Source organism: Aspergillus puulaauensis, chromosome 1, assembly GCF_016861865.1.
Source record: "Aspergillus puulaauensis MK2 DNA, chromosome 1, nearly complete sequence".
Lineage (NCBI taxonomy): Eukaryota > Fungi > Ascomycota > Eurotiomycetes > Eurotiales > Aspergillaceae > Aspergillus > Aspergillus puulaauensis.
Genome location: NC_054857.1, coordinates 2,232,991 through 2,258,849, shown reverse-complemented (window position 1 = coordinate 2,258,849; position 25,859 = coordinate 2,232,991). Strand labels below are relative to the sequence as shown.

Genomic DNA, 25,859 nt, shown 5'->3' with positions numbered 1-25,859 from the left:
CATACTAGGGGAACCATCATTCTCATGTTCTCAAGTCATTATAAATCCATACTATTCAGCATCCCAGGCCCGTCTCAGATTTGGTTTTCACCATTTCTAGAAGTATGCTTTTATAGACCAAATATACTACACCGCCACATCTGCACCGCCACACCAGCGGGATCTCCATCTGGCAGTATCGGGGGAGCTTCATCGGCCATGCATCATCCATTCATTCAAGCTCACCTCACAAGCCACGGACTTTGCGCCAGCACCAATCCATCCTTGTCATTTGGCCGTGTACGAAAGCTCCATCGTTTCCCGCTCGATTACTCTCCCCGCCCAACCAATATCTCCGCGACGACCTCCGCGATCTTGATCCGATAACTGACGGCACCAGGCAAATTCCATAGACACCCTCCTTCGCATACTTAAACCCGTCGCGGGCCCGAATATTGGACGTAAAGAGAAAAGACTAGACTAGGCCGGCCCAGTCCAGTCCGCTCTGCATAGTCCATTCATTCTTCCACCTCCCTCCGTCTAAGAAACCAGCACAAGCTCCAGCGAACATGGCAAGCGGGTAAATACACCACGACACCGAATGCAGGGAATTAAGGAAAAGAAGAAAGTTAATGAAATATTGTGTGTGTATAGGTGGAGTCTCCTAATCGGCCTCATCGTCGTCGTGGGCGCCGCTGTTGCGGCTTGGGTGTTTAGTCCAAAGGGTGATAACCAGACGTATGCTTCTATTTCCCTATCTTACCTTAACTACCCTGTGTGCGCTGCGGCAGTTGTGTTTATATTATCTTGCAAATAAGTGATGCTAACGGTATTTGGTCCAAAGACTTTGGCGAAGCACGCTCATTCTCTCGATTGTGAGTTGTTATTTGATGTGGGGTATGTGCCTTTTTTCTTTTCTTGTCCTTGCTTTGTGTTTCCTCTCGTCGTAAGATTGGTATGCTGATATTTTTGTTGTTAGCCATTACGTTCCTGGCGCAGTGGCATCCCCTGATTGCGCCGAAGAGAGCGGATATTCGACCCGACCGCGTGCCGCAGTAGTGTTGTTTATTGGGGATGGATGATGGAATTTGTTGGGAATTGGCTGGATTAGTGATGGCGAACCTAGATTAAGAGATGGGTTTGAGTGAAGATGTATACACCGCATAGAAGTAACTGAGGATGAAAGGTGTCTGCATGTTCCAGCACAGGACGATATTTATGTATAGTTATTTTCTACTGGTTGATTAATCTATATCCATTGGCATTGTTTGCTACTAATTTCAAGTCCCATAATGCTGTCAGTGAGACAGAATGCTCATCCAACACCTACGGCCCCCAGAATCACCTTCTGCACTGACCAACGAGCTACCAGTCCCGCGACAGCCAGTGCCATGGCACGTAGATACCCACATCCCAGGAGGATATAGAGAGCTTCGATATTGCTAAGCAGCACGAGATGTGTATCCGCCGCCCCGAGCGTAAATAGCGAGCTCAGCAAATCCACGAAGTTGGCGAGATAGCTTGTTGGTATAGCTGCAGGCATAGCCTGGACTAAACCTTGCAAGAGCGACGAGGAGACAGATGAGGTCCCAGTTGAAGAGCCCGTTGAACTGGATATAGTAGGTGTCATCCCACCTAGCGCCCGTTGTGCCAGATTCGGCTGTGTTATCGTCGAGCTTATGTCGGGACTGAGATTAGAGCTAGGGCTAGAGTCGGAGCTGCCGCTTCCGTCCGGGCCCCAAATGACGAGGAGGATTGGGAAAAGTTTCGCACAGCTGCTTACGAATAAGGCTGTACTAATGGCTGTCGGAGTCGCTTGAGAGGGTGGAGGAGATGGGTGGGCTGTTTGTATTGGGGTTGTAGATGCGCGACGAAGAGGTGAGGGTAGCCCACAGAACGAGTCGCGTGGACTGGAAGGCTGGAGTGGACGTTGGTTTTCGACGCCTGGAAGTTCTTGGGGCGGACTTTGCATTGCGGCTTTAGGCGGGCTTAGCGATGATGAGGGTGCCGGAGGTTGTTGTTGTTGTGTCTGTCCGAAGGTGGGAAGGACGGGTGTCGAGGGGTACGAAACCAGGGGGGTCTCCGTTGGAGGTACATTGGGAGTAGGGTTGAGCTGTTTCGTACGTGATGGGGCGAGTATAGATGCTAATAGACGGACTGTAATGTGGTGGGCGAGAGTTGCCAGTGCGTTTAAACTCAAGAAGAAGAGGTACTGCACGATGATGGGGGCGTGCGAGAGGGATGTTTTGTCGATGAACGGAGATTTCTCTATTCGCGCCCAGGTAAGGTAAACATCAAACAGGAGGAGAAGAATGCCGAGTCGCGTGATCGAGCGCTATATAGAATACGCTGGTCAATATGACGATTCGATCTCAGTGAAAGGATACCTTACATCAAACTTGTGCTCGTCTCCTTCAAGGCGGTTGAAGAGCAGATGGCGGTATACCTTTGAGAGTCAATTGGAGTTCAAGAGATAGCAAATCCAAGTAACAGACCTGCGGCTTGATCAAGACAAGATCAATAAAGATGACCACAAAGTCATGCTCGACATATTTGTCGGCGAATCGCTTGCAGTGCGGACATTGCGTCAAGCGCACGCCTTTGCCCAGAGATCGATCATCCGCACGGCTGTAGGCACTGTACAGATGCGAGACAGGATACGAGCACTCGATGCAGATCGGCATCGTCACCGGAAGCCCATCACGGGCAACTCAAGTTAAAAAATATACAGGTGTAGTGTAAATAAGGAAAGGAGAAAATGTGGCTTATCGCGATTGTTGACGGCGATAGGTCGAAGGCGGTGAGTCTACGATGAGCTTTAAGTACCCCAAGTTTCAACAACATATAGAACACAACAGTTACTATTCCGTCATCAGTGTATATTTTCTAGTCTAGATTATATGTGCAGCCCAAATATATATACAGGTTAATCGATGACTCCTGTGTCATCTGCCCAGCTGGGCTGAATACTTCGACAAACTGCCTCGTAGTCCCGAAACATCTGCGGCTTGTCAGGAAGATCAGGGGTCGTCCAGAACATAGTCCAATTGGTATCGGCGAGCTTCCATGTTCCCAATGACCGCTCAAAGTACCACTTGTTCACCGGGTTGTCCTTGCGGCTACGCCAACATACTCCGTTGGGAAAACATGTCCGCACCATGGCATTGAACACAACGTCTGCAACGCCACCGGCGCCCTGACTGCGTTTGAGAACGGCAAACTTGTCGAGATATGGCACCATCCTGGCCGTACTAGCCTCACTCCCGTCATCTTCCACGCCGGGAGGTAGTTCCCAGGTCAGGATCGCACCACCTTCATATTCGCCGGCGATGATTAAACCGGCTAGTCGGCCATTTACTCTATTAAGGTAGTCCTTCACGTCGAGTTTTCGGTTGAAAGAGTCCTCAATCAAATGTACCAGCCGGGGAAGATCAATTGTAGGATCTTCCAAGGTCATGTTTGGGCGTGTTTGGGCCGTCCACATCTGCACGTGTGGGTTTGGGATAAGGCTGACGGGCATGCCTCGCTTGACAAATGTCGTAGGAGGCGCTGGGAGGTTAAGCGAGCCACGCGCTCGCCGGCTCAAAGGTAAAGAGGATGAAAGAAGAGGCTTGTCCGTAAGAAGGTTGTGGATAAGAGGGTTTCTCTGTCGTCGTGTACCGACTGACAGCTCGGAATGGATTACTTCAGGGGAACGTGCGGAATTTGCAACCTCACCCGGAGAAGTGATTATACCAGATGAGGCAGAGGGAAGCATGGCCAGTGTTTGTTGTGAAAGCCTCAAATTATCCAAGTGACCATCGATCGTGAGTTCACCGACGCCAGCAGGCAACAGCGCTTGCTTCGAGGGCGCAGAGCCTATCTCAGAGCTGGCAAATTTCGAAAATGGGTTGCTTTCCGTAATAGAATCAGCAACCATATTCGCGCCCTGGTTTCCAGTAGTCGGCTCGCGGACCTGGAGCAACTCGTTCTTGATATTGTCGAACTCCTGATCCATATTGATGAAAGCGTGAGATGTTTGGGGTCCTCTGAAAGCTGGAACGCCGCCCAGCGGATCTAACAGAATAACTCGATCTAAAGAGACTTCCTTTTGTAAGGTGCAGATTTTGTCGGCCGTAATTAACGGGTCCTCGTCAGGATCCGGGGCCAAAGCCAGGCCTGCAAGTTCCTTCGTCAAGGCAAGAACGGCATCATTGGCAGGGATTATCACAGCCTTTGGAATATCCTCCGTGTAAGCGATGGGTGCGACGATTAAGATATGACCATCGCGCAACGGACCGAGCAGTTGCTTTCGAGACGAAATAGTTGGTGTATCTGGTGTTTTCGCTGAGAAGGATAAGACTGAATCTAGATGAGAGGACTTCGAATCCGGCTGAGCATCGACTGCTGTCGCAATGCGGCCCACCTGTTCCGTAGCGATTTTTCGCAGTGTATGGACATCACCATCCGACCCGGGATCGACCACCACACAACAGGCCATACCCAGCCGATTGATCTGCGAAAGCGTCTTGGCCACTCCATTCAAAGTGAAGTCATCTAGGAGCTGCGGTGTCTTTATCTTAACCAACGCCAGGTGCAGTCGCTCTGGCATCTCCTGCCGGTTTGGTGTCGGGGTTGAATCCTGTCTGAAAACAGGGCTTTGATACACTGTTCTCGACGCGCCATAGAAATTCCCCAGGTTGACTCCGGAAGGTAGTGACTCGGTGACGTTTTGTTCTATCGGTTTTCTCGGCGGCTTCTTTTGGGACTTCGCCTGGTGCTCCGCCTTGAGGCGGGCGAGGTATGATTTCGCTTCACGTTTTGTGGATGCCGAGTTCAGCAAGCTCATGAAGAATTCCTAAGGCCAGGCCAAACATCAGAACTACGGCGAAAGGCTAATTGAAGAGCTGGGGCAACATACCCGATCGAGCAACTTCTCCTTCGCCCGACGGCCCAGGCGATCATAACTTCGGCTGGTGGAGGAGAAGGCGGCGCTATGGATGACTCTGCGATCGCATGACGAAGAGTAGCACCGACGAGCGGTCGCCGAATAAGCATCATCACTGCCATTCAAAACGGTCGGATGCCGCTAGAATAAAAAAAAAAGACGAGGGTTAGACACATTTGCGCACGAATTGGCATATATGGCTCATACCTTGAGAGGCGACTGCGTGACCCGCGACCACGGGAGCGCCCTCGAGCTCATGGTTCAGTTTTGGATATGTCGAAAGTCCATACCAGGTACAGGAACAGACGAACAAACAGGCTCCTCAAGGAACCGGAATGACAGAGAACATTGTGGGGAGCAGTTGGCGGGTCGGAGGAGAGGAAGAAATATGGGTCGATATGGTGAGGGAAATCGTGAGTCAATGACGATGCGGCCTCTTACCGCTCCGTTCTCGGCTGCCGCGGTTTGTACCGAGGCCGATCACGCCGAGCATTTCTGTATTTATCAAGTCTTGACGCGGGGGTTCTGCAGGAGCAAACGCTCCGGCTGAGACATTTTGACAGATTTGCTGTGATTGTTAGTGCTGTTTCGAAGCTTCGAAACTCCTCGCCTGTGGAAGCCGGGTGGGCGGCCGAAATTGCAACCATCCCACGCCAAGGTTACGGCTAAATTGGGATGCGCAGTGTTACAATGGAAAACTATGTAGATATCGCAATCGTATAGAAAGTTAGAACTTCCACGACAAAAATTGAAGTAGAAAGGGCGTGAATGCCCAAGCTGATAGGGATTCCTCCTGCCCAAGTGAACTATATCCAGTATCGTCAACGGTAAACGTCAATAGACAATTGTGTCCAAAGCCGTTGTGACGTCGGCTATAACCGAAATTGGAAGACGTATTGCTCCGTCCATTTTGTTATAATAAAGTACTAGTATTGGATGTAAATCCGAGTATGCTAGTACTACCCACAGTACGTACGGAGTAGGGGACTATCAAAAAGACTGTCGTCGTATCCCACACCCCACTAAAGTCCAGAACCCTTGGATATTGCCGCGAATACCACCGATTTACGACCATGGTCGTTGGCAGTTGTAGAAACTTCAGTATGATATCCTCCAGGTCAGGTCTGGTTCTCGTTGCCCAATTCCAACATTGACAGTCAGAATGGAACGCACTCAAATCGAAACTACAAGCTTTCCAGTTCCAGGGGTACTAGCAGCGGTGTCTAGCGGAATAACAATCCAGGGCCTTTGATGGGGTCGTGGGAGTTGAGGGGACGAATTCAACCGCAGAGGCGGAGAACTTCCTTCTAAAGCTTGTTCCAATGGGCCAGAATGCTGAGGTATGTCGAACAGGCACTGTTGTACTATATCAAACCTGGATGATCGAAGAACTCATTCCTGGGCGCCTGCACAATGGATGAGGTCTTGGAAAAGAGAACATGTGTTGTAATCGCATATGACTTGCTTCTCAGATTGTCCGGGTGATTGTCTGGTCCATCGAAATGGACACAGTGTGCGCGACACTCGACGAGTCTACCTATAACCTGCGACACATCTCAATCCTGCTCCGCTGATACAGGAGACGAAGAACGGTATGATTGTTCAACACCGCACGCAGGAGCTGTTCGACGGAAAACGCCTTGGTGAAGGGGCTTGGGCAAGTAAGCTGAACCCTGCTGGGCTGAAGGTTTATGGAAACGAGCCTATATTCATCCAGAGCTCGTCAAGAATAGAAAGATCATGCCACCTCAGTACAAAAACCATAAATGCAAAGCGGGAGAAGCAATTATTAGCCATCAGGACCTCGGAAAGCGCACTGAATAGGGTCAGCTCTTGACTCGGATTCCATTGGCGAACAAGGAGTCAAAAGAAGTCTCGAGTCGCTCTCTAGTACAGATGGGAGCCGAGACCGACAAAGGATTCATTCAGATAAGCAGTCAGAGTGGGGGAGAGGCACCAGGTCCAGATAAAAGCACAAACTCCCTGGTGCCCCGCCTTTTGCGGGATGAAAACTCTTCAAACTCAATCGGAGTAACGGCTGTGGTTGAGCCTGGACGATGGCGAACATTATCTTGACCAGGGTTCTGACTTCTGCAAGCACCGCCTGCAAGATCTAGCCAAGGTTCTCGGCTATCAGCGATCAGGATTGAAATCATCTCGCCTGGTTCTTCAAAGGCTTATCGCCTGCATTATTCCTGCCCCACTGGTGGCCAGTGACCAGCCCACCACTGACTTTGGCTCCCTCGCATTTTTTCGATCGGATTAATCTACCGTCCACACTTTACCTCTCTCAATCGCTCCTTCCAGACCATCTTTCACTCTGCATACACTCGCTCTCCTGGAACACCGCTGTTGTTATATATATACAAGACAAAACCCACTTGCTTGACGCCCCACGCCTCATACTTCACCACCCCTGCAGTTCGAAACCATGTCGGACCAGTCACATCACCAGATCCCCGACCACCCCATCAACGGTCTTAAACCCTTATCCAACAGCGACGAATTTTCTTTGCCTATCACCGGCAGCGATCTGTCGCGCGCAGAAGCATATGACCACCCAGACGCGTTCATGGCGAACGGTCTCCCGCTAGAGGCCGATGGAGACGACGACGACGAAGAGGTCGACGAGGACTATGTCGCCGTTGACCATGACGATCTCAACGAATACCCATACTGGTTCCGCCGTCCACCTGTGCATCAGCCTTCAAAGCTAGACGACCTGCACCCCTTCGTACAGGTCTTGACGGAGTCGAACGTGGATGACTGTGTTACTGTAGAAGAGGCATTCCCCGAACAGGAGCGCTGTTCCCGCGATAAAGTATGGTCTCGTTACCCGCGTATATTCCGGTTGTACAAGTTTTGCTGATTCGGCTACAATAAATAGTTTTCCTATCGTCTTGGAAGATGCCCCGAGCTCTGCCTCGGCTTGTTCACCCTTCCGATTCTCGAAGAAGACCAGCTTAAACCTCGCCCAACTCTCGTCGGACATGTTATCGCCACCAGGACTTCCAACTCCCGTGTGACGGATAAATCTATGGAACTACCGGCCGACTGGAAAACCGAGCGCTCAACAGTGGTCGACGGGGAGACCGTTGGCCACGACGAGTACGGAAGCTCGATCGCAATCCACTCTGTAGCAGTCTTGCGCGAGCACCAAGGAAAGCAGGTCGGGAGTACACTGATGAAGGCTTATATCCAAAGAATCCGGGAGGCAGCTATTGCAGATCGCATTGTGATCATTGTGCACGATCACCTCATACCGTTTTACGAGTCCTTTGGCTTTGAGAACCGGGGCCAAAGCAAATGCCAGTTTGGTGGTGGTGGTTGGACAGATATGGTCAGTCTTTTATCCCTACGTTACCCCTTGGTTCCTCTGCTAACTGCGTTCAGACACTGGAATTCAATGAGTGAACTCGCCACTGAGATTATATATCGGCTTTCACTTATGCTATGAGTATTTTCTTCTTCCCGCTTTCGACTCATACCCTTCACCAATTATTCACTTTTTTTTACCCGTTTTATGTTCATTTTCGTCGTTGCATATTCATGGATTGTGCACTTGGTCTCACTGTGTGGTCAACTTCGAAAAGCAATGGAGTTCCTGGGGCTACGATGGTACGATCTGCTATGATATGATGACCGGGTTGGTTTGGTAAGGGCAGGCTCAGTGTTTATCATAGAAACTTCGGTAGTCAATGTATTCTACTAAGATTCAACAGTCTTGAGTAGACCGTAGCGGCGTAGACTGCTTCGTAAAAGTCAAGTGTTTTTGCTCGGTTAGAAACTGCAGAATCCCCCACATTTGCTCACCGCCCGACAAAAATTCTGCCCCCGACCGCCGACCATAATTTTTTTTATCGATCTCGACCGTTGTCTCCATCTCGCTCCCATCGCCTATCGGGTTACGTATAGGAGTCACTTTTTCTATCGACGACTCTTGCTCGGGTGCCCATCATGAAGACTACGTGGAAAGATGTACGAATCCCCCCTTCCTTTCGTTGCCCATGGCCGAAGCCACCAATACTGATGCTTTCACCGCTTGATAGATCCCTCCGGTGCCCACCAACCAGGAATTCCTGGATATTGTCCTTAGTCGTACACAGCGACAGTTGCCCACTCAGATTCGTGCGGGCTTCAAGATCAGCCGTATTCGAGGTATTTTGCAGCCATGGCTTTTATGGTGGATACTTAGATTGGCTAATCCGAAAATTTTCAGGCTTCTACACTCGAAAAGTGAAGTACACCCAAGAGACATTTGGCGAAAAATTCCAAGCGATTTTGGATGGATTTCCCAGACTACAAGACATTCATCCTTTCCGTGAGTACTCGTGCAAATCTCGGCATTTTTGAGCTTATCTCACAATCCCGGCAGACAAGGATTTGATGAACACGCTGTATGATGCCGACCATTTCAGAATTGCCCTCGGTCAAGTCTCGACCGCAAAGCATTTGATCGAAACGGTGTCCCGCGACTACGTCCGTCTCATCAAATATGCTGGGTCTCTTTTCCAGTGCAAACAGCTTAAGCGCGCTGCTCTCGGTCGCATGGCCACCATTTGCCGACGCCTCAAAGACCCGCTCGTTTATTTGGAACAAGTTAGACAACATTTGGGTCGTCTACCCTCGATCGACCCCAACACCCGAACTCTCTTGATTTGCGGATATCCCAATGTCGGAAAGTCCAGCTTTTTGCGTAGCATCAGTCGCGCGGATGTTGACGTTCAGCCCTATGCTTTCACAACCAAGAGTTTGTTTGTCGGTCATTTCGACTACAAGTACCTCCGATTTCAAGCCATCGATACCCCCGGAATTCTCGACCACCCTCTGGAGGAGATGAACACCATTGAAATGCAGTCGATCACTGCCATCGCCCATTTGCGGTCCGCGGTTATGTACTTTATGGATCTGTCCGAGCAGTGCGGTTACTCCGTTTCCGACCAGATTAAGCTGTTCCACAATATCCGGCCCTTGTTCGCCAATAAGATTGTCTTTGTTGTGGTGAACAAGATCGACGTTCGACGACCGGAAGATCTTGAGCCTGAGGTTCAAGAGGAGATGCAGAATATGCTCAAGGCAGACGACGTTGAGCTTCTCCAGCTTTCTTGCACTACCACCGAGGGTGTAACCAACGTTAAGAACGCTGCATGCGATAAGTTGCTAGCGGAGCGAGTTGCACAGAAGCTCAAGTCGGGATCCAACAACGCTGGCACCCCTGGTGGAAGACTTGGCGATGTTCTCGCGCGTATCCACGTTGCACAGCCCATGGGTGGAGCACAGCTCGAAACATTCATTCCCGATGCTGTCAAGAACCTCAAGAAATACGACAAGAACGACCCAGACCGGAAGCAGCTGGAGCGGGATATCGAGGAGGAGAACGGCGGTGCTGGTGTTTACAACGTCGATCTCAAGAAGAACTACATGCTTGCAGACGACGAATGGAAGCACGACAAGATCCCCGAGGTATGGTACGGAAAGAACATTTACGATTACGTGGACCCCGACATCGAGGCCAAGTTGACTGCCCTGGAGGAAGAGGAAGAGAAGCTCGAGGCAGACGGCTACTACGAGTCAGACGAGAGTGTAGAGGATGCCGAAGACGCCGACACCCGCATGAAGGCGGATCTCATTCGCGAGAAGCGTACTTTGATGCGCAACGAGGCAAAGCTCCGCAAGTCCCTCAAGAACCGCGCGGCCATCCCCCGCAGCGCCAAATCCAAGAGACTCTCCCAGATGGAGCAGGGCCTGGACGCTGCCGGCTACGATGCCGACGCCGCTGTTTCTCGTGTCCGTTCCCAGAGCCAATCCCGTGGCCGTACGACGACCCGCGACATGGACGACGACGCGATGGATGTCGACCCCTCCGACCCCAAACAGGCAATTGCCAGGGCCAAGGGCCGTGCTCGCAGCCAGGCTGCTACAAACCGTCTGCAAGATGGTGTTACCGACGAAACATCCCGCAGCAAGGCCGAGCGCCTCACCAAGCTGAGCCAGAAGAAGATGAACCGTATGGCCAGACAGGGAGAAGCCGATCGACACCAGACCGTGTCTCTCGTGAAGCACTTGGTACGTCTCATTCTCTATATATTCAAACATTTTCCAGCGCGCTAACGTATTTCACTATTCAGGTTGCCGGCAAACGTGGTATGGGCAAGACGCAACGTCGTTAATGCATTTATTTTTCATCTTGCTTGCCGCCACGATACCGATACCGATGTTACGTTGCCCTCTAATACCTTCATCTCCGTAGTACAGTCCTTACTCTACATACTCGTTATGATTATGGTGTCTTAAAAAAACCTCAAGGCGTTAGGGGAGGCTTGTCGTTCTTCGTCTTTTTTTTTTTCTTATTTTTCTATCTACAATATCTTGTCGCGCGTCTTATAAATAGGTACTTGGATAGACGTTCCATGTTCGCCACAATCATTCAATGACATTGTCACGTTCAATTACTTCAAATACTGTTTGACCATCCATGACCCGTGCGTAATTCAACTGTAAAGTCAAACCTTTTCTATTATCGGAATGAGTCGATCCAAATTTCGATAGAACAGTGAGATCCTTTTCAGATATTCACATCCACTTGCAGCTATAACCCGTGGAACAGATGATAGCGACACAAATCCATACTCAATGCGGGGCTCGCTATTGACAGAGAGCGAAATTTCCCGGATATCAGATCATGGGCATCTCTTTAGTTGTCATGCTGCATGGCCTACAGATCGGAAGTGTATGTTTCTTTCATGGAATATTCTACGAACATGGTATTTCCACTCTATCAATAGTTAACTATATATATATATATATATATATCCAAACCCGCTCTCGTGCGATGAACATTGGTATCGCTACCTCTGCTAATTGGACTTGGAACTTCTGGGGCTATTGGCTTCTTTTTCGGCTGTGTTTGCTTCCTTCCGCCTCGCCGGTAATAACCTCCGCGTATTTCCAGGGCAGTTGAGTTGACCATACGGTACCGGCCTACCCGGTCATGGGCGGATGCTAAAAAGCAGCCCAAAAAAGCAGGTGCGGCGGTTTAAGGTGGCCGGGACCGGCATGCAGAGACGGAACTCTAAAGTCTAACCCTAACTACCTAACCTAATCTCTCAAGGCCTCATCGCGACGAATCGCAACAGCAAATATCTCAGGGTATTTGGAATGATTTCAAGTTCAATACTCCATAGTCTATCTTGTCTATCCAGCCCAATGCATAATATACAATCCCAAAAAGTCAAACCCCCAAACCCAAACATAAAATGCAATTGTATTTGTTGCTCTCTTTCTCTTCTTCACAACGTCTCTTATCATATCACGTCAAGTATCCACGTGTTCATACATATAGATGTATGCTTGTGTGTATACGTGTAGATATAAATAATTTATAAAAGCTCAGAGGCTGGTTTATGTGGTTATCGCCTTTACTCCCGAATCTCAGTCGGCTCAGCAGGCTTCTCTCCCTCACCATGCTCGGCCTGGCCCTGGGCTTCCTGCTTGGGGTTCTCCTGAGTAGGAGGGTGTAGGTCTCTCACAAGGTCCCCATCAGGGACCCAGGAAGCACTCTTCCAGGGCACCACGTGAAGGACATACATGGTATCAACTTCCTCGAGCGTGCGGCCTTGACTCTCGTTGACAAAGAAGAACACGATGAGCACACCTGCCAAGCAGCAGGCAGCAAACACATAGCCGTAAGCGAAGTCGATAGCACCAGAGATGAATGGGGTAAAGAACGAGATCAAAAAGTTCCAAGTCCAATTAGCAGCGGTAGCGATACCAATGTTCATCGCACGAGAGCGCTGAGGATACATCTCACTACAGATCGACCACACTATAGGTCCCCTAGGAAGGCTGTTAGTACTCTCTGGATGTTCCTGGGGCTTTTTCCGAGCTCAACTTACCATGTGGTGGCGAAACCGCAGATGAAAAAGCAGGTGAAAACGATCATAGCGGTTCCGGCCTTAGGCGTATTTTGAGGGTTCTCCAAGTCTAGAGCATAATGACCAACAGAAGCCCAGATCCAGAAGCAAATCGAGCACCAGGCGCCTCCAATCATGAGACTGTTGCGGCGTCCGAAGTGTTCAACGATATATAGACCGGGAAGGGTCATTCCGAAGTTGACAGCGCCCAGAATGATCTGGGTGACATAACTGTTGCTCAATCCAGTAGAAGTAAAGATGCTGTTTCCATAATAGAAGATAAAGTTGGCTCCAGTAAGTTGCTGGAGTGACTGCAGGGCGATACCGAGAAAGGTACGGTACATCATCCGGGGCCCGGTGAAAACCTCGTGCCAGGGAGCAACGCCAGCGGCGCGCTCCTCGTCGAGCTTCTCCTTCATGTCTCTCATTTCCTGGACAACAGCACGGTGGTTCTCGCTGACACCGTACAGCTTGGACATGACCTTGCGTGCCTCATCGACGCGGCCGTGGCGATAAGCAAAGCGGGGAGACTCGGGAAGGAAAAGGGCTCCAAGACCAAGAATCAAGGGCCAGGCAAACCCAATTCCCATGGTGATTCTCCACGAGGCAGTGGATGCGATGGTCTCGGTGCCGAAGTTGATGATGTAGGAGATGAAGATACCGAAGGCGACGAAGAGCTGGAATGCACTGATCATAGCACCGCGAACCTGGCGAGGGGCGGCCTCGGACTGGTACATGGGGACGACGCTGGAGAGCGCGCCAATGCCCAGACCAGCAACCCAACGGCCCATGGCAATCTGAACCCAGTTGCTGTCCGTGGCAATCTGCACAATAATCCCTACCATGTGGATCACGGACCAGAAGGACATGGAGAGTTTGCGGCCAATGCGATCCGCAATGGGGGCGGCGACGAGGGCTCCGACCATAGTACCGATGCAAAGCTAGGGCAATGTTAGATAGGGCTAGAGAGTTATCGCGAGTGGTGGCCAACTTACCAGACCGACAATCAGACCGTTACGGACATTGCTGAAGACGTACTCGCCGTTTGATTGACGCTCCGCAAAACGCATCTTGAAGTCATTCATAGTGGTGAAACCGGCAATTTGACCTGCACTGATTAGACACGAGGACCATGGTCTGAACACACAGGGCATCAAACTAACCAGTCGAGTAACCAAAGATGAAACCACCCATGGACACCACGACACCCAAGATAAATGACCGCCATGTCAGGTACTTCACGGGGCTATCATCGATAATGCCATTGTCCTTCTCCGCAGTCGAGTCAGATCTCGAAGGCGTGGTAGCCTGAGAATGCTCTTGCTGCTCAGCCTTGGGCTTGAAGAGACCCTTAATGTTGGCCACACCCATTGTGATTGTATGTTTTTTTCACACAGAAGAGCTTAGGGTGAGAGCTTAAGGGGAGGAGATGGGAGAAGGGGGGGAGAGACGCAAGGGAGGATAGCCAGCTACGACCCGGAAACGAGGGAGGCAAAGGGATTATATCTGCGGGCGGCACCTAGGACAAGCCGATTTAGCGAGACATTTAATTATCGTGAATCCTACCTACTCCGGGCAGCCTGGGGCCTGGGCGAATGAACGGGGACAAAGCTCAACGGCAATCGGCTACCATCCCAAGATTGGGGAACCCACGGGAGAAGTTAGAACCAGACGGGGGCCCGGATCTTGACGGCCCCCGATAGGCGGAGAGTCGGAGACGGGCAGGGGACGGGCAAGGGATTCATTCTACAGAGTGCTGCTCGGCTGCGTGACAGGAATTCTCTGATGCTTCCCTGGAGATTCGGTGGAGAGGGTGGAGAAGGGGGAGGCAGAGTAGGAGAGGCGATGACGGCCGCAACAGCATCCAGACGTGCCTGATGAGGAAACCAAAAACCGCGAGTCATCATCTGACCGTGTCGCGTGGTCCAGGACCTATTTCTGGAGTTGGTTCTGTTTACAAACGCATCCTCGAGTCCTCGCCCTACCTTACTCTCTCAGCGCGCTGAGGATGCCGCTGGGTGTGCCCATTAGGGCTCGTCGACCGTGATTTGACGGCTTTCTACGGACATTCGATTATTCGAAACTAGAGATCCGCGGTTTTCAATTACGAGAGTGAAATGATCCGATCCACTTTCAGTCTTGTCGTGTTACTGCGAGAATTCTATTTTTCCCATGGCGCATCGCGACGAGTTCTCAATGTGGATTCGTCCGAGAACTGCGGCAGATCCGCACTCGGGGTGGATCGCAGAAAGAGTTTTCCTCCTGGCGATCGCAAGCACAGGGGAGGTGCATGGCAGAAGACCAAGAAGATGGATGGAAGAAAAACTACAGAGGATGGGAAGCCGCGAGAGATGCTGCTGCTGGCAGCTTAAATACTTGACAGGCCGGTGGGTGAGGGCTTGCTGTGTATTTCTAACAATCAGCACACGGCATTGGCGCTGCGCTGTGGCCCCGAGCCGACATTCTCGGCACGCCGAAGACTCGGGATCCACGCTCTACCGGCCTCGGTGTGCCGATTCGGATGCAAATTTTCTGCAACGCGCCCAGCTCTGCACTAAAAAGCTCACCGATTAGTGGGGTCCGGTTCCTGGTGTTCCACTTGGCGTCGTCTTGGGTTTTTCTTGTCTTCGATCCACTGCCAAAGATTTCAACATGTTTTCTTGCCTCAGACCGTAGACGACATAGGAGGCCATCCCGAAAACTTGCATTGTTGAAAGTGTTGTCCGGTTATTTGTTATTTTTGGTAGTAAATACCACTGTAGTCGAAATGAGTACTATACAAAGCAAAACATACGATTAACTCAACCAAGCCTTGGCCGGGTTTGTCGCTGATTCCAGTTCCTGAGTTCCACCAGCCTAGCTTGCTTTAGGGCGCGGTGAGCAAGCCACTGGATCCATGGAATCACGTCGGGCTTGACATCCGAAGATCTTCGACGCATACGGTAAACGGAACTCTGGAAAGGGCCTACATACCAGTTTACATAATCCATGAGCTGTTAACTTAGCAAACAGTTTCCGGTTGACTTTCCCTTTCAGTCTTGACGGCTGGCCTAGAGTTCGATACTCGGCTGCACAGCATATCCTTTCCGGAACTCGCAGTCTTTGCATTGTTGGTTCACCACTTAGGTATATACAACGAGCTGGCCGTTGCATGACACTGTGGCTACTTGTCTACCCACGAAGAGAAACACAGTGTGGCTATCTCCCATTATTGCCAGTTTTGCCACAACCTTGGAAATAATCAGGAGCAGACGATCGCGCCATTAATACAACTGTGGTTTCAAGTTTTCTATAATGATCTGGATTAAAAATATATATACCATTTCCCTTAATCGGAAAGAGATCCAGCGTCCGTGACGTAACGTTTCGCATTTCCCATACATCCTTCACATATTATTGCATCCCCTCCTACAAACATCCACCAACATGAAATTGTCCAACAGGACTACTCATAGTCGTGTTTTTTTCAAGTACTCTTCTTTGCGTTCTCGCGCTCCGCCTTGCGCAGGGCCCGCTTGCGGATTGACTCATGCATGCCCTTGTTCTGGTTTGCGATAAACTTGCTCATAGGGTTAATAACGCACGTGGCAAGGTATGCCACCAGCCCGTGGCTCCAGTAGGGGGACGAGCTGTACGCATAGGTTGGGGAACCGCCATTGTTACCGATCTTGGACAACGTCGCCTGCACGAACGAGCGCGGGTTGGGGATCAAGGCACTTGTCTTGCGGACCTTGGACATGGCAGAGGTAATGAGGTATGCCTGTACCAGCTCAACAGTGATGCCGTGCGGCTGAAGTTCAGAGCCGAGAGCGGTCGACCACTGCTGCAAGAAAGCTTTGCTTCCGGAGTAGGTAGCAAGAAGCGGGGTCGGGACGAGACCACCGAAAGAGCCCATTGTCAGGATCAATCCACGCTTGCGTTGGGTCATCCCGGGGACGACCAGCTGCGTAACCCGCAGAGTGCCCATGCAGTTGATTGTGATGATGTCCGACATCTCGTCCTCGGGAGTCAGGGCAAAAGGGACCGGGATGCTGTGGCTCTTTCCAACGTTGTTGACCAGAATAGCGACATCTAGACCATCCACTAGCGCCTTGAGCTTCTCGTAGTCCTGATCCTCATTGAGAGCAAAGTCCATCGCCAACATCTTGGTCTGCACGGAGGGGTATTTGGAGGTAATTTCATCGGTCAGGGTGGTAAGCTTGGAGGCTGTCCGCGAGACAAGAACGATATTGAATCCAGCACGAGCAAGCTGAAGCGCGTATTCCTTGCCTAGCCCATCGGAGGCGCCTGTAACAATCGCCCAGCTACCCTTGGGGCCGAATGAGCGAAGCTAGAGGGGGAGATCAGTACAATCCACGAAATAAAAGCTCGGATATAGTTTATCATCAACATACCGACTTTCCGGGTAGAATGAACAAACTGGCAAGGACCCTAGCAAAAGTCCAAGCTCTGGAGACAACAAGCCAGCTTCCAGCCGCAAGCAGCACCGAAGCTGCTACACTTTGCCAGCCAGGAGCAAAGTTCCACTCCCAGTGGGAAAGCGAATACGTGATTTCGTTCACGAATTCCATGGCGAGTGATTGTCCTTTCATCCAAGTCAAGAGGAGGGTGCAATTGCGAGCTTCGTTCCCAGGTGTCTCTGGGGGAATGTCGCCCAACCAAAGAATTGCCTAGGCTCAACATCACGGATCACGGGGCCGCCCACTAATCCCCATTGGGACTCAACCACCAGAGCTCTCAGCTCTCTGAAGCTTCGGCATACTGAAGAAAAGGAGACAGCTCAATCTCAGCTCCTGAATTCACGCTGAATAAACGTTATTCGAGTCGAATTGCCCAGAGATTATCTTTCGCTCTTCCCTTCCCGACCATGGACCAACTTCTGTCCTATCTCCCTCCGTTCGATGGCCTGCTCCCCAAGTGGCTTGTCCTGGTATGCGACGTCGACATCTCGAGTTGTCACAAGCAAAGCTAACAATGCGCAGGTGTCTGTCGTCTCAGCCGCGAACAGCGTCCAAGCCTACTTCTCCGAGGCCTATACTGCGCAACTCTACAATGGCCGCCTAGCCGATGATCGCCCGCACACAAACGCGCACTCCTCTCGACTGTTCGGTACCTGGACCTTCCTCTCCGCCATCGTCCGGTTCACCGCCGCCTACAACATTACTACGCCCGCGGTGTATGACCTTGCGGCATGCACATTTGGCCTGGCTTTGTTACACTTTGTTGGCGAGTGGCTGGGATTCGGCAGCGCACAGCTTAAGGGCCGGTTTGTTAGCCCGCTGATTGTCGCGTCGGCCAGTCTGACTTGGATGTTGACGCAGAGGGATGCGTATCTTGGATTGTAAATCTAGAATACGAGACGTCGGAACGGAGTACACGATATTAATACTAGTACATAATAATACAATATTACAAGATGAGATATAGCTGAATGAGACATGGCTAAGTACCTGGTACAACATACTCTACAAAAAACCAAGACAAATCTCTTCTCCAAACGGTCGGACAAGCCGGCCATATTGATGAAAAGAAGTCGCGTCTATCGGAGGTAGTGTAAGCCCGATGACACTGTGTAGCAAGACATGCGCAAGCACAGAGGTCTCGCCACGAGGACCAAAAATAAGATTAATCAATGTTGTGTTCAGTAGAACACTTTCAGAGATTAAACTGAAAAGAACAGATACTACACTTGATCTAAGCCAAAAGGCAAAGAGAGCTGGAAAAGAAAAGAAGAAAACGAGTAAATTGGCGGGGGGGAAGGAGCCTTTTATAGCTGCGAGAATGCCGCCTGCCACTAGTGTCGATTACGCGAGGAGCTATCCCTTATATGGAAATAATCCTGCCTGAGAGACAAGGTATCATCAGTCCCATTCAGTAGAATAGCCAACCCTCCAGCTCCTGTTCACAGCTCCATGTTGTAAGATGTCTCGCAAATACTGTACAAGGCAAGGGTCTATTTCATACTTTGAACTGTCGTGAAATCATTGCCTCGGGTTGTGTCCGATCCCATCCATTCCAGAGCCCAGACCTTATTCTGGGGTCAACCGTTTCCCCCGCAATAATTCCTCTGTTCGGCAATCCATACGATCTCCAACTTCTCCAGCTCTTGGTCATGGGCTCAGCTTTGGCTTGGGTTTTGATCGATTTTGATGATGCACCCCCACGCTATATTTCCCCCCACGCGGAGTCATGGTTGTCATAACCTTCCTCCCAGGAGCTTTGGGCATACACTCAGTTGAGAACCCCGATGTCTTTCTCTCTCCAGCTGGGAGAAGAGGCACTTTGACTTTGAAGATTCTTGGGACAACTGCTTCTATCGAATCATCTCCCCCAGAATACGACTCCATCTATCGCTAGTCGGGAACCGGGTTGGTGATGGCCGAATCCTCGGTCCTGATGGCCTCACGTCTCCACTCCCCCCAGCTTGTGTATTCCCCAGCTTTCGCTCTCCAGACTCCCAGCCATCGGCCATACCCCGAGGGGTCAGCCCATTGTTACACTTACACCCATCATCCTCGGAAAAGATCCGCTAATCCTTTTTGCCTTGGCTGCATTATGGATATATATGAAGAAGTTCCCGTCCTGCCCTAGGTCTTTTTACCAAACGCGCTTCTCTCTTCCACCCACCCCGCCGTCTTCTTAGCCCCGCATTTCAAGATGGTTGGCTGGTACGCTTTAGGAGTCGCGCTCTTTGCTGCGATAGGAACCTTTCTCTTTGTAAGCTGTTCCCAGTGCAACTCTGAAATCAAGCCTACTGACTCTGGATACTAGGGGTTTGACACGGGAATCGCTACCACAAGTAAGTTGTCGACTTGGTGGTCTACATAGGAAGCCTGAACTCATACATCGCACAGCAATCGCCCATGATAGCTGGATTGAGTACATGAACAACCCTTCAGAGGGCTTGACGGGCGCGGTACGTATACTTCAACTGGCCAACCGAACTTGGGCTGACCGCAAGCAGGTCGTTGCCGTTTATATCGCCGGTGAAGCAGTGGGCGCCCTCTTCCAAACCGCGGTCGCCGATAAATTAGGGCGTCTACGTTTCATGGAACTGATGTGCGTGATCGTCACAATTGGAACCACAATCCAGACAGCTTCAGTCAACATCGGGATGTTTCTCGCTGGGCGTGCTTTGGCCGGAATTGCAGTTGGGTAAGTCGACCCCAGGAACGAAAAAGGGGATTAATTGCCACTGACATGTTGGTGGCCGGTTTCTACAGCGGCATGGTTGGCACCGTTCCCATCTACCTGAGCGAGATATCGGACCCTCGGTATCGCGGCCTCATCGGAGGAATCTCAGGTTGCGGTATCGCTTTCGGAACCATGGCTTCAAATTGGGTCGGATATGCTTGTAGCTGGGCTCCGTATGGGGCTGTACAATGGCGCCTTCCCCTTGCCATCCAAATACCCTGGGGCATCATTATGTTCATCGGCTTGGTTACCTTCATGCCCAATTCACCGCGCTACCTGGTTCGAAACGGAAAGGTGGAGGCTGCGCGCAATGAATTCAGCCGAATCCGCCGCGATCTCAACTCGCACGAGCTGCGCCAGGAATTTTCCCAGATGCTGGCACAGATCGAGTATGAGAAGGAGCGAGAGATCACCTCTTACAAGGAGATTTTCAGGCTCTTCAGACACCGTGCTTTGGTGTGAGTATTTGAAACCCGTGCTTGAGTGTTTTCGTCGACAATTATCTGACAGTATTAGATCAATTGCTGTGCAGACCATGACCAGTCTTACTGGTGTCAACGTGATTCAGGTACGCCCGCTAGTTCCCCTTGTCAAAATGCGCTGTTCTAACTGATCATTAGTACTACCAAAGTAGGTAGATCCCGATCAAATCATCCCAGCTGATATTAATTAACCCTTTCAAAGCCATCCTATACAAGTCTCTCGGTATCGAACCCCACACAATTCTCGCCCTAGCAGCAGTCTACGGCACCGTGGCCTTCGTCACCAATGCTCTCACCACAAAATACCTCACCGATCAATGGGGTCGCCGAAAGTAAACATACATCCCGCACCTTCTAAGCCAAACCATACTGACTGAAACACAGGATGATCCTCACTGGTCTAGGAGGAATAATCATTGTCGAGATCTACGCCGCCGTCATGCAGCGAGAGTTCCAGAACACGGATAATCGTATCGGCAAAGGGTTCGCTATTCTGGGAATATATCTTTTCGTGGTGACTTACTGTATGTCACAAATCGCCCACTCACTCACAACAGGTAATGCTTAAAGTCCGCGAAAATAACTAACATTTACTCCCCTCCAGACGGCATGCTTAACAGCACAACCTGGCTCTATGGCGCTGAAGTCCTTCCCATCGCGCTCCGAAGCAAGATAATGGGATTGGCTGCTGCGTCCCACTTCATTGTTAATGTTGCAAGTATGTTACCCCCCCCCACCTTTCCCCTGAACTTGATGAGATGAGACCAGTCTCTAATCATAACATTTAAAAAAAATAAACAGTCACCGAAGCCGGCCCTAGTGCATTCGCCAATATCCACGAGAACTACTACTACGTGTTTGTCGCGTGTACGCTGTTCTTCCTCATCATAGCTTATTTCTATTTCCCGTGAGTTATCCCCCCCGCTTCATAATTTGGCGTTTCAGGGAAAAGGCTAATCGCATATCATCTTTTCAATTGCAGCGAGACCAAGATGAAGACCCTTGAGGAAATTGCCGCTTCGTTCGGTGATAGGGTTATCGATGCCGATGAGGTAGATCCCGATGTCAAGCCCGCAGCGCAGGTTGTTCATCAGGAGTAGAACTGCTGGTTGGGGAGGCTACCTACATACATAGGTTTACACCGGCAATGGAGACATGTTGGATGCATATTGGGGTAATTAGTCCACGAATGGATAATAGTCCAGATAACCGAATAACAAAGTCTGACCATAATGGTATTGATAACGATAAAGATGATTTATGTATAGTTCAAGGGTATAATGGCCTTATCGAAGACGAAGATGTATGGAGATAACAAACAGACCAGGGTCCAAAGTCGCACGAAGCCGGCAATACTCTCCCCTAGTGATCCAGTGCTGGTTTTTCAGCAGAGAAACTCCAAACACAACTGCCTTTTAGTGCTTGTGTTCTCCAATGTACTCCTACGCCAAAAAAAAGAAAAGAAAAGAAAAAAAAAGAAAATTAGGGTTCTAGCGAATATTAGGTTCATTTTCACGTGTCTGGGAGATGGAAATGGGCCGGTTCAGCTATCAAAACTGGGCTGGCCTTTGGGGCTCGGGTCCATGCTGTGACCTTTGCGAGAAATAACCAGAATTGACGAAGCCGATAAGAGGGCTGATCGTTCCAAGGAAAGTCTTCGTGGTGGTTTTGATCCAAAACGGGGACTCCCTGAGTCCCTAGTTAAAATCATCCGTCGATGGTTTTCCGGGAGAATACATTCTCGAGGCTGTGACTTGCGAAGAGATTGACGGATCTGGCTCCCGGAAAATTGGTAATTTTACTCTGGGATTTAAGTTGCCAAGGACATAGGGTCTGTATGTCGTACCCTTTATTCTGAAATCCCGTGTATATAGTCCCTTTTCGATTCTATGAGCCGGCAAGGTATAATGCAGCAGTTCCGAGATAGGAACCCGGTATTATTCATTAACATAATGGACAGCCTTGTAGAATCTCATCAACTAATAACTGGGGCGGATGAAGGGGATAGCAAGAGGGAAAGGCAATCCCATCCGTCAAATGATACTGAGGACGGCGCCAACCAGTTCTGTGGATGGAGTCGCGCGACTAGAGATTCTGTAAAATATTCCGCAGGCGAGTGAGAATAGCTTGTTGTCGGAGTTTGGGGCGTGAGCATGCCGGCATTCGAGTCTACGGGTGTTAAGACTCGCGGTTGGTGATCTGGGCGATGCTGAATGGATTTGGAGCAAGCAGTGCCACTAACAAAATTTATGTTAGATACTTCGTGATTGTGGAAGGTCGGGATTAAGCTTACATCAGTTGACGTAGAACAGGAACGGCCTTGCTGCAAAAGTTGCTGCGGTTGGAAAGAGATACAAAGACATCGAGAGACTTCCATAAAAGCTCCTTAATCTCAGCACTCTCGTACTGGTCCTCAGAGTATATCAACACGGCGCAGAGGATGACGGCGGCATGGAATGCGTGGAAGCTCCCCAAGTTGCTGCTGTACCACTTGTAAGAAGCAAAATTTGGTGATTTTCGGAGGGTCTGATGAATGGCGAGAGAGGTCTTTGCAGAAGCAATGCACTTTGCACGTGCGATGCAGGTCTCGGCAGTGATGTCACTCTGTAGATATCGGCACAAGGCCGGGCGGAAAAGGAGGAGAAGGAGTTGATGGATATAGCTGTAGAGGATGTTCAAATTGGCGAGATGGTGGACCGGAAGAGGTTCGGAGTCCGGCTCCAGGTGGTATCGCCTCTCGCATATCTCGTGTACACTGAGGATCTCGATTTCGAGCTGCGCGACTGTATTCCTCGGCGGGAAGGTGAAGAGGGCCTCAGTTATTAGAGACGAGATGTTGTGGAGCTTGTGCTGCAGGAGGAGATAGGTCATTTGGGTTGGACGAGGAGCTGGTTCTGAGACAGTGCCAGTGAGGAGGTCCACATCATTCACGTCTAAAGGAAGCTGCACCTCTAGTGAGGTAGATCCGGGATTTGAATTGCCATGTGTGATATTCTGGCTAGTATATAGCATTGTTAATCCTGCCCAGGCCCGTCGACGTTCTTCGCGTTCTATTGGGCCAAGATTAAATCGACCGGGGTCAATATGGCATCCCATTGAAGTTGCAACATGATGAGTAAAACCCAAGAGCGTCCAGGTCGGCAGTCCACGGTGAAGGCGTGCGTAACTGATCAGTATAAGGGACTGGAGAGAGTTGATAGAATGGCGAGAAAGAACGCCGTCTGCTGACAGACACCTCAAAGCAGCAGAGCGGTAGCGTGAGGAAAGGACCTTCACATTGCGGGTAACGGTTTTCTCACGGCCGAGATCAGAAAGTATAGGGTCATCGTCAGGGAGGGCAGTGATAGCAACAGCAAGGATGGTAAATAAGAGAGAAATCCATGCAGTTGTGACACTGTTTGGGTCATGGCAGAACTGTTGGTACTCGGCTTCAAACGTTAGGTCGTGAAGGATATGGAACAGCTATAGCAGTAGCGTTAGGCTTCGAATTGGAGTTGAAGATGACAGCGGGACAACATACAGGAGAAAAGACTCGAAAGTAGACCTCTTTGAGTTTATCACAATACCGGCCCGGTGGAAGTATAGCTAACAGCTCTCCCCTGGGTGCTGCACTCCCCGTGAAGGGAAGGTGCAGGTCATCGTCATCATCAGGTACCTCTGAGTTTATATCAGGGAGAGAATCGCTGGAAGAGCCTGCGGGGTTTGTTGTTCTCCATTGTGGAGTCAATGGTAAATAGCGCACGTATCCCGATGCAAATGTCTGCAAAGTGCCCACACTGCTTAACAGAGGGCTTCTTGGATTGTCTGCAGGCCTCCCACCGATTGCGCTATCCAGATCAGAGAAGCTCCCCGTTAAGCTTGGCGATACAAGTGGTGAATGAGGGTTGCATAATTGGGAACTAGCTTGTTTCTGGAGTAAATCCTCCAAGTGGCGGATGCGTGCAAGCAGTTTGGTCTGTACAGCGGAGTCTGTGCTCAATGTATTCTCTGATGATAGTCGTGGTTGGCCCAGATATACACAGTCTTGCGCACCTAGTCCTCGTCGAACACATGTTTGGCAAGGCCGTCCATCTCGTGAGCAACGAATTTTTCTTATTCGACATGCTTGGCAACTGATAGGAAGCCGCTTGCCACCTGGACGCGAAGGTGCAGTCATCATAATGGTCAAAACCGATGGCAGAGCTAAGACCAAAAGGACGGTTGTGTATAGGAAATGGGTGAATGGTAAAGGAATGTATCTTAGGACGGGGGGATACAGTAACTATGCATGTGGTATAATGGCTTCGACACTTCGATCAAAGAATGAGAAAAGGTATGTAGATATTTCCAGTTCCCGGCTAGGGTTCACGTCTACAAAAAAAGACCACAGAAGCAATTCAGGAGGGAATATCGTTCTTTTAACCTTGAGCAACGGGGAAATGCTACTGTGAGGGCCAGTTCTACCGAAACATAACCGATACGGCGCAGTCAAGAAATTGCTGGGGTATCCAGTAGCCACTTGGATGCGGAGTGGGAAAAGCTGAACCACATGATTTGAGATTCTTTTCCACATCGGTCTGTCACTCTGTCTGGTTGAGCATTCAAATTACTAAATTTCTGTTGTCCTTCCCCGAAGATTGCCTGTGAGAGTTAGCGGAGGAATAGATCAATGATCTACACGTCTTTCCTGCATGACGGCCCCTGGTAATGCTACTTCATTGGTCAAGGGCAGAACATCCACTTGGCTGCCCACGTTGCCTGCCACTCCACCACGCGATGAAGGGGGACGGGTTCGACAGCCTACATTAGACTATTTACCGGTGGCTTTGGTTGGCGACCAATGTGGTGAGAGGTTCCTGACTGCTGGGTCTAAAGAGCGGAGTGCCTCATGGAGATAAACTTTGAGGCTTCATCGCGTGTACGGGACGCCAATGGCATTGGTGGTCGATCTTAAAACTTGTAGCCTAGGACGGAACCAAAACTCTGGCGATTTCTCCTTGCAAATAGTAAATGAGTACGAAAATGAAAATCGGCATTGCAGGTTGACTCAGTGGCATCATGCGAATCACCTGTTCTTGAGTCATTTGGATGAAATATCGGGATCATTGCAGGGTTCAACAGGCGCGTCGAAGGCCCGTTCAGTATTCCGACGATCGCCACTCATTCTTCAATTAGGGTTCAAAGGTCTTGGGAGTCGTACAGTTCTAGGCTGTACATTATTAATTCGACCCTGGTCGAGGAGCCCACGACGTAGAACCTACTCCGCAGAGGCGCTCACCAGGCTGATGGGTCAAAGAGCATGTCGCCAAACTCCGCTGGCAGCCTGACACTGTCGGACTCGCTATGGCAGATCGTTGTTACGTAGTTAGCTCGATGGGATGAGAA

The 25,859-nt window shown here is 50.3% G+C and overlaps 10 protein-coding genes across 10 annotated transcripts; 5 read left to right on the top strand and 5 right to left on the bottom strand.

The window, feature by feature from the left end:
* Positions 1–548: 548 nt before the first annotated feature.
* On the top strand, positions 549–1,038 carry VMA9 (H(+)-transporting V0 sector ATPase subunit e; the record flags this gene model as incomplete). Its single annotated transcript, XM_041705707.1, has 4 exons — positions 549–559; positions 634–717; positions 824–876; positions 959–1,038. 4 exons carry the CDS (start codon positions 549–551, stop codon positions 1,036–1,038), a joined length of 228 nt encoding a protein of 75 aa, XP_041550246.1.
* A 256-nt stretch (positions 1,039–1,294) lies between these two features.
* On the bottom strand, positions 1,295–2,663 carry ARV1 (sterol homeostasis protein ARV1; the record flags this gene model as incomplete). The annotated part of the gene is made up of 3 exons (XM_041705695.1): positions 1,295–2,314; positions 2,372–2,425; positions 2,475–2,663. 3 exons carry the CDS (start codon positions 2,661–2,663, stop codon positions 1,295–1,297), a joined length of 1,263 nt encoding a protein of 420 aa, XP_041550245.1.
* A 242-nt stretch (positions 2,664–2,905) lies between these two features.
* Positions 2,906–5,164, bottom strand: arg2 (acetyl-CoA:L-glutamate N-acetyltransferase; the record flags this gene model as incomplete). The annotated part of the gene is made up of 3 exons (XM_041705684.1): positions 2,906–4,816; positions 4,880–5,047; positions 5,114–5,164. The coding sequence occupies 3 exons, from the start codon at positions 5,162–5,164 to the stop codon at positions 2,906–2,908; spliced, it is 2,130 nt and encodes a 709-aa protein (XP_041550244.1).
* A 2,173-nt stretch (positions 5,165–7,337) lies between these two features.
* On the top strand, positions 7,338–8,320 carry APUU_10877A (polyamine acetyltransferase; the record flags this gene model as incomplete). Its single annotated transcript, XM_041705673.1, has 3 exons — positions 7,338–7,727; positions 7,794–8,246; positions 8,300–8,320. 3 exons carry the CDS (start codon positions 7,338–7,340, stop codon positions 8,318–8,320), a joined length of 864 nt encoding a protein of 287 aa, XP_041550243.1.
* Positions 8,321–8,863: 543 nt separating this feature from the next.
* NOG1 (putative GTPase NOG1) lies at positions 8,864–11,076 on the top strand (the record flags this gene model as incomplete). The annotated part of the gene is made up of 5 exons (XM_041705662.1): positions 8,864–8,884; positions 8,956–9,064; positions 9,126–9,227; positions 9,282–10,972; positions 11,035–11,076. 5 exons carry the CDS (start codon positions 8,864–8,866, stop codon positions 11,074–11,076), a joined length of 1,965 nt encoding a protein of 654 aa, XP_041550242.1.
* A 1,248-nt stretch (positions 11,077–12,324) lies between these two features.
* On the bottom strand, positions 12,325–14,190 carry HXT1_1 (sugar porter family MFS transporter; the record flags this gene model as incomplete). Its single annotated transcript, XM_041705651.1, has 4 exons — positions 12,325–12,742; positions 12,802–13,760; positions 13,815–13,927; positions 13,983–14,190. The coding sequence occupies 4 exons, from the start codon at positions 14,188–14,190 to the stop codon at positions 12,325–12,327; spliced, it is 1,698 nt and encodes a 565-aa protein (XP_041550241.1).
* A 2,095-nt stretch (positions 14,191–16,285) lies between these two features.
* Positions 16,286–17,411, bottom strand: APUU_10874S (ketoreductase; the record flags this gene model as incomplete). The annotated part of the gene is made up of 2 exons (XM_041705640.1): positions 16,286–17,149; positions 17,214–17,411. 2 exons carry the CDS (start codon positions 17,409–17,411, stop codon positions 16,286–16,288), a joined length of 1,062 nt encoding a protein of 353 aa, XP_041550240.1.
* A 275-nt stretch (positions 17,412–17,686) lies between these two features.
* On the top strand, positions 17,687–18,164 carry ERG28 (Erg28 family protein; the record flags this gene model as incomplete). The annotated part of the gene is made up of 2 exons (XM_041705629.1): positions 17,687–17,749; positions 17,802–18,164. 2 exons carry the CDS (start codon positions 17,687–17,689, stop codon positions 18,162–18,164), a joined length of 426 nt encoding a protein of 141 aa, XP_041550239.1.
* A 1,312-nt stretch (positions 18,165–19,476) lies between these two features.
* hxt8 (putative MFS monosaccharide transporter (Hxt8)) lies at positions 19,477–20,713 on the top strand (the record flags this gene model as incomplete). The annotated part of the gene is made up of 6 exons (XM_041705618.1): positions 19,477–19,487; positions 19,552–19,974; positions 20,043–20,471; positions 20,530–20,581; positions 20,634–20,643; positions 20,698–20,713. Coding segments are annotated over 6 exons (941 nt in total), but the record flags the coding sequence as incomplete, so codon positions are not given.
* Positions 20,714–22,470: 1,757 nt separating this feature from the next.
* Positions 22,471–24,654, bottom strand: APUU_10871S (Zn(II)2Cys6 transcription factor; the record flags this gene model as incomplete). Its single annotated transcript, XM_041705607.1, has 3 exons — positions 22,471–22,732; positions 22,789–23,957; positions 24,016–24,654. The coding sequence occupies 3 exons, from the start codon at positions 24,652–24,654 to the stop codon at positions 22,471–22,473; spliced, it is 2,070 nt and encodes a 689-aa protein (XP_041550237.1).
* Positions 24,655–25,859: the final 1,205 nt, after the last annotated feature.